Source organism: Pinus tabuliformis, chromosome 4_1 (genome assembly GCF_031772625.1).
Source record: "Pinus tabuliformis cultivar Carrire ecotype Pingquan chromosome 4_1, CPIR1, whole genome shotgun sequence".
Classification (NCBI taxonomy): Eukaryota; Viridiplantae; Streptophyta; class Pinopsida; order Pinales; family Pinaceae; genus Pinus; species Pinus tabuliformis.
Window position 1 is genome coordinate 707,223,089 of NC_142303.1, and position 6,978 is coordinate 707,230,066.

Sequence of the window (6,978 nt, forward strand, 5' to 3'; positions counted from 1 at the left end):
ATTAAATTGAGAAAAAATGAATTTTCACATCAGTAGACAACTTGAATGCAGTTAACTTGTGTGACATGGCTTGTGCACCCAGTTTACTCAGTAAATTCGAGTTGGAGGAGTTGGAGTTTAGTTAAGCATGTTTTATTGATAATTTGTAGCAATCAAGGTCATTATTTCAAGTTGTTTTCAGTTAAACTAATTCTAACTATTGGAGGAACTAGTGGAGGGTTAGTTGTATAGTGGGACTTCAATCTAACTTAGTGATCATCCAATTAACTGATCAATCAGCCCAAAATAGCTAGTGCATGCAGAAAATTCAATTTCCCCAACTATGGTGAAGATTCCAAGGTAGTGTACAATTAATTATATACTAGATTGAGTGTATAGTTCATGGTATTGGTCAGGTGATCAACCATGAGGAATTGTGCAATAATTTTGGAGGAAATTCATAAATAATAGGGGCCTAATTTCCTCAAGAATTATGCAAAGAAATAGGGGCTCAAGCAGAGGCAAAAATTGACTAAGCCCAGGTCAGAGCTTCTCAGTGTGCAGAGAGATAGGTTATTCACTTGCAAGTTTTGCTCACTTGAGCAAAGCAATTGTAATACATCTCTATTTATCATATTAATGCAAGCAGGGAAAGTGTTTTAACAATTTTCTTTCCCCAGAAAAATACAGTGTTCATGTGTGTTATTTCTCATTGTATGTTTGAGATTGATGTTCTAAATCATGAATTAAATTCCACAGAGAAATAGAGTAGGTTTGTGTCTTGTGATTTTGATTAAAACTTCATGACAAGTTGCAAATCTACACCATAATTTCTACATTAAATTAATTGGTGATTTTTTTTAATTTAAAAAATAAATGTATATATTTATGATTAAAATTCCATCAATAAAATAAAATTGAATTGGAAAAAAAAACATATCTATAATTAAGGTTCCACTTAATAATAAAACTGAATTAAGCCACTTTTTAACTTGCATCACTAAAAATATCAATAAGAAATGGTATTTGAATAAATTTAATATTAAATAATGAAAATATTTTAAAATTATTAGACAATTTGTATATATCCAGAGTCAAATGATACACTAAATCTACCAATTATTAATATTTGAAAAATTTAGACCCTCAACCATGATAAATTTCAAATTTCCTGATCCTAGTGGTAACAACTTTGATAATAGTCCATAAAAAACACTTTTAGAGAAAAAATTAAAAGGAAATGAATAGAACCCTCCTAGAAGTTTAGCTAACTTTTAATTGTATAAATTATGGTGTAGATTTGTAACTTCTTATGAAGTTTTAATCAAAATCACAAGACACAAACCTACTCTAGTGCTCTGCAGACATTAATTCGCAATTTAAAACAAAAATCTCATACATGCAATAAGAAATCACACACATGCAAATAATATTTTTCCCGGGGAAAACAAACTACTAAAAATTCCAATGCCAACTTGCATTAATATGATGAATAAAGATGTATTACAATTGTTGTGCTCAATTGAGCACAACCTACAAGTGCATAACCTGTCTCTCTGCTCACTGAGAAGCTTTGACCCAGACTTGGTCAAATTCTTCCTCTACTTGAGCCCCTATTTCCTTGCGAAATTTGTTAATAAATTAGGCCCCTATTATTTAGAAATTTCCCTAAAATGGATTGTGTGATTCCCAAGGTTGATCATCTGACTACATGCAACACCTATACACTCAAGAATAGTCTACAACTAATGTTACACTCCCTTGGAATCTCCACCAGAACTAGGGAACTTGAATTCTCTGCATACACTAGCTACTTTGGGTTGATTGATCAATTAACTGGATGATCACTGAATTTGACTGAAGTCTCACTGCACAATTGACTTGACACTAGTTCCTCCAACAACTAGTTTAACTGAAAACAACTTGAGATAATTGACATTGATTGCTACAAATTAGTAATCACACATGTTTAACTAAACTCTAACTCCTCCAACTTGAATTTACTAAGTAAACTAGGTGACACAAACCATGTCACACAAGTTAATTGCATCCAAGTTGTCTATTGATGTAGAAATTCAAATTTTCTCAATTTAATCAAGGCAAAACCAAATTGAGAATTTCTTGTTGCATTTTTCAACATTAATTTCCTCATCACATGTGAATACATGTACCCTTAGTGGCCAAATTAATATCAACATTTGAGCAAACACTTGCGTTAAACATCCACCCAAGCCACAACTACAATTCCTCCTAACTCATGTCTTTGCCACCCACCACTCTATCCAACCCTTCAAATAGGCAATTGCTTGCAATTAAACCCAAGAAGGCGACAACAATTCAATCATGTATTGAAGATTAAATATGCACATATCATAGGTTCTAAGCCAAAAAAAAAAAGTTAATGAAGGATTGTGCATTTTTGTTAACAATAACAAAAATAGAGAAACAAGTTGAGCAAATTGTTCCCATGGTGAGTGTTGAAAATATCAATTAATTAAGGTAGTATATGAAGTGTTTGATGTTATGTAAACCCCTCCTACAAGAAGACCAGATGATGAAAATGTGGAAGTTGAGCTACTCGCTTTGGAATACTTGTGTAGACATGGTTAATGCTATGCAAGCTAGCTAATGATATGAGAAATATCATGTTACCATCATCTAAAGGTAACATAAGAGATACACAATGGAAAAATATCACCTCTCTCAATATTATTTTCTCTAAAAAAAAATAGCATACTCTATTTCCTTACTCGTTAGCATCCATCAATCACCCACACATTAAACTACATAATATGATAATCACTTACACAAACTCATATATCCCATTCAACATACTTATATCCCATTCAACATACTTACTAAGCAACATAATAATAAACACATTATTATAAAATAATGATGACTTACGTAATATATAAATTTAGTTATCAAGCCATATAAACATGCACCTAATAACCACGTTCCTTTTGAAATCATACACATATCAACTCATAAATCATATAAATATTTGAAATTAGGTATAGCTACTCTATTATCCCACATATATACACTTCAAAATGCAATAAATATATTATACTAACATCATATACATCAAATAGACATCCTCACGTATGATCACACACATCTTGATCAGACGCAACTCTAAAGTTAAATAAACAACACCAATATCATATAGCATAATAATATATCCAAATGTTGTGTTAGCATGTTGTGTAAGATATGCGTTAAATAATCACATTAAATAAATTAACTCATATCTTGTATGTCAATTGGTTTGATCAACCATTAGCTATATAGCTAACTGGTAGTTAGCTTGAATCCTATCAAAACATAAACTAACCATAATAATCTGTCTGATTGTTAAAATGTGGAGCATTACAAACATCTTTATCGTGTTTGTTGTATGCTCAAATCTTCATGTTAATTCAATGTTGCGTTTTAGCTAATGGTAGTTAAATTGAATCCTATGAAAACATAAACTAACCATAATAATCTGTCTGACCGTTCAAATGTGGAGCATTAAAAACATCTACTAACCATGATAATCTGTCTATGAAAACATAAACTAACCATAATAATCTGTCTGACCGTTAAAATGTGGAGCATTAAAAACATCTCTATTGTGTTTGTTGTATGTTCAAATCTCCATGTTAATTCAATGTTGTATTTTTTCTTTCTTTAGCATTTTCTCCATTTTTTCCGTTATTAAGAAAGGATATCCATACGTACTAAAGATGAGCTAAATATTTACCATTTACAATGTCCAATTTGTTTAATAAAAGTTAATGGCAATCAGATGGAATTGCGCTAAATTTCAATATTTTTATTTTGTATACATTTACTCATATTTAATTACATATACATGGTTTGTACGGTCACATCTGAAAGACATAATATTTACTCCACATCTCCTTAGAAGATCGATGCCAAAAATGCAAGCCCTGGTTTGATTAAGCAAAGCTCGAATACAAATCTAGGTTCCAAGTTCAATTGCACAAGAATCTACAGGGGAAGATACTGAAGGTTTTTCTGGTTCAAGCAAGGAATTGAGGGGCAAGGGAGGATTGGTCACATCGTCTCCATTCCCTTCTAACATCTGGACTACCCTGCTCATACAAGGACGATCGCTAGAGTTGTATTGAATACACCACAATCCAATTTTAGTGAGTCGCCTTGCCTTCTCCTCCTCTTCTGCTTCCATTTCTCCTCCTCCTGCTCCTCTCAGTCTTATCCCTAACTCCCCGTTCTCAAGCAGCTTGAAAGCCCATTCAGGAAAGTAAAACTGACTTGAGCGGCTCACCTTCAGGCCTATGTTCTTTCTTCCCCCAACAATCTCCAGCAAAAGCATACCGAAACTATAGACATCTGATTTATCGGTAACAGGTCCCATATCTCTATCACACACCTCTGGCGCTACATATCCCGGCGTTCCTCTCCCGGCCGTCATTGATATATGGTCTTCTCCCTTTCCATAAGGTTTTGCCAAACCAAAATCTGCAACTTTTGGTGTGAAGTCTGCATCAAGCAATATATTGTGAGGTTTGATGTCGAAATGTATGATGCGCTTGTCACAATCCTGGTGTAAATATGCAATTCCACGAGCCGCACCCAAAGCGATTGAATACAATTGCTCCCAACTTAGGAGTTGCCCCTTCTCTTTTCTGGCGAATATAAACTTCTCCAGAGATCCATTAGCCATGTACTCATATACCAGTGCGCTTGTAGTGCTTTCGAAACAATACCCCACCAGACGAACCAAATTGAAGTGATGGACCCGTCCAATGGTAGCCACTTCATTCATGAATTGTATCTCGCTGTGCCTGTGCCTATCGAGAAGCTTAACAGCCAGTGGAGCACCGTTCCGAAGCTTACCTTTATACACCACACCATAACCTCCTTCTCCCAACTTTTCTCTAAAGTTGTTTGTGATCTTCTTGAGGTGAGAGTGTGAGTATCGTGTTGGCATTTCATGAGCATATTCCTTCAGGAATTTCTCCACCACTAAATTAGAGCTACCAGAAAGTCTTTTCCCCTTTGCATAACACGTCAAGAACAGTACAACTATTGCTGCTAACGCAGTTCCCCCAAAGGAGCAACCTGCAGTTGAATGAAGAGATTGATATCAATGTGATATTTGTCTAACTGTAATGAAAATATTAACAGTAACCAGATATAATTCACGGTGATATAGGAATAGGAAGAAATTATATATACCAATTACAATGGCGTTCTTCCTTTCCGGACCGTTCTTCCTTTCCGGACCTGTAAAGCCACCATGACAAGTAGTTATTAGTATCGGCAAAGATCCTGAGATTTCACAGAATGTATAGCTGACGGCACACACATATCCAGATTCAAGCTTAATGGTAGAATGGATCATATCTGAATATATTGACAATAAAATTCAAGCGCTGAGCTTTGTAATCAAATTTGCACACGCTATCGGAAACCTACCACTTCCGAGGCATTTGTCGAGCTGCGTGGAGCCATCGCGACAATAGCATAAAAACTTTGCAGGTTCTGAAATATTATAACCACAAATCCCCTTACTGCCCAAACAAGATCGGCACTTTTGATCTCTGTTCCGGTCGACATCCCATGCTATCTCAAAACCGATGTCATTGTACTTTTCTTGCCCCGGTAAAGAGTCAGCATTAATGGACAGGCTCAGACTAATAGGTATTTGAAGATATACTTTACACAGGCCTTTTTGGATCGCCTGTGGTGTCAAGCTGTAATACCATAAATCGCCACAGAATCTTCCCTGAAACAACGTTGGACTACTGTCCGGCGCATTTTGATTGCAGGACCCCCAAACCGAGAGATTAGTGGATGTATTGGGGCGGATATGAAAATGTGAACCGGACCACAATAAGGAATACTTAGCTGAAAGACTGCATCGATCATCGTGGTAATTAGCGTGGACAATTGTCATGCTGTTATTGCTAGTATTAGCCAACGTACTGGGCTCCAATATCTGATAATCGTCTCCATTGATATTAATCACAGGATTGCGGCCGTGGTCACCATCTCGTACACACTCAACCTGGAACTGAGGGTCACCACAGCCGCTGTTATTTTTACCAAAAGGATAGCTGAATTCAAAAGAGCCACATGCATTATTCGAGACACAACTCTCGTACTGACTGCCCAGACACGCAGTTGAGCAGAGGAGGAGACAGAACGCAGAATGATAAGCAAGCCGAGTCATTGAACTTGAAATTGGTCGATGAAGAATGCGTACAATCATTCTAATGCTCTACTCTGTTTTTCCGTTAGAAATAGAAAATGATCAGTGGCTGCTTCTACTTAACAGGGTTGGGAAAATAGAAGGGGGGAGAGTGAGGAAAGAACGAATAATGTGATTCAATAAATAGAATGTCCGTCCAAACTGCTGAACACATAGAGTGTCTGATACCTTAACTGCGTTCGATCCCAACAACTGCAATTTACGTGAAGGGAGTCCGAAAGTCTAATAAAAATAATCCTCCAGAGCTGACGATGGGACCAAAATCCACAGTCCAATTAGACTACCTATAGCAAGCGGTCTCACCCATAGATTAAAAATCAGAGATGGAATGGTAGATGGTGGGTGACATGGAATTGCAGCACGTAAAGTCAAAGATGAATAAAATTCAAGATGGCTTTTGGTATTCCTCCATTGAATAGTCTTAGTCTTGGTTGGAAGAATCACCACACCTCTTTTTTTTCCCTCAAATGGCTTTCTTCCCTTCTGAGAAGGTAAGTAGGTGCTAATCTGAATGTTGCTATTATATATGTCATTATGGCATGACTCGATAGCCGAAATGAGATAGAATCTATAATTTCCATCCTGGAGATCCTAGTTACTGTTTGTTACGTTTACCAACACCTGCAGATCCACAATCCTATTAACCAAGTGTGCTTCTGAGAATACTCTTCCAATTACGCGTCTTAATAAAATCGAGTGTCAAAGATGAATAAAATTCAAGATGCCTTCTCGCATTCCTCCATTGAATA

At 36.1% G+C, this 6,978-nt stretch overlaps 1 protein-coding gene across 1 annotated transcript; it reads right to left on the reverse strand.

Annotated features, from left to right (window-relative positions):
* Window positions 1-3,842: 3,842 nt before the first annotated feature.
* Window positions 3,843-6,229, reverse strand: LOC149178102 (rust resistance kinase Lr10-like). The gene is made up of 3 exons (XM_089421983.1): window positions 5,434-6,229; window positions 5,194-5,286; window positions 3,843-5,076 (listed from the first exon to the last, which is right to left on the reverse strand). The coding sequence occupies exons 1-3, from the start codon at window positions 6,227-6,229 to the stop codon at window positions 3,953-3,955; spliced, it is 2,013 nt and encodes a 670-aa protein (XP_089278109.1). The 3' UTR covers window positions 3,843-3,952.
* Window positions 6,230-6,978: the final 749 nt, after the last annotated feature.

Bases quoted from the DNA above. Each gene is read 5' to 3' on its own strand.
- LOC149178102 (XM_089421983.1), bottom strand. From the start codon at position 6,229: ATGATTGTACGCATTCTTCATCGACCAATTTCAAGTTCAATGACTCGG. The intron at 5,287-5,433 runs GTAGGTTTCCGA...GTGAAATCTCAG, and splicing joins CGACAAATGCCTCGGAAGTG to GATCTTTGCCGATACTAATA. The intron at 5,077-5,193 runs GTATATATAATT...ATTCAACTGCAG, and splicing joins GAAGAACGCCATTGTAATTG to GTTGCTCCTTTGGGGGAACT.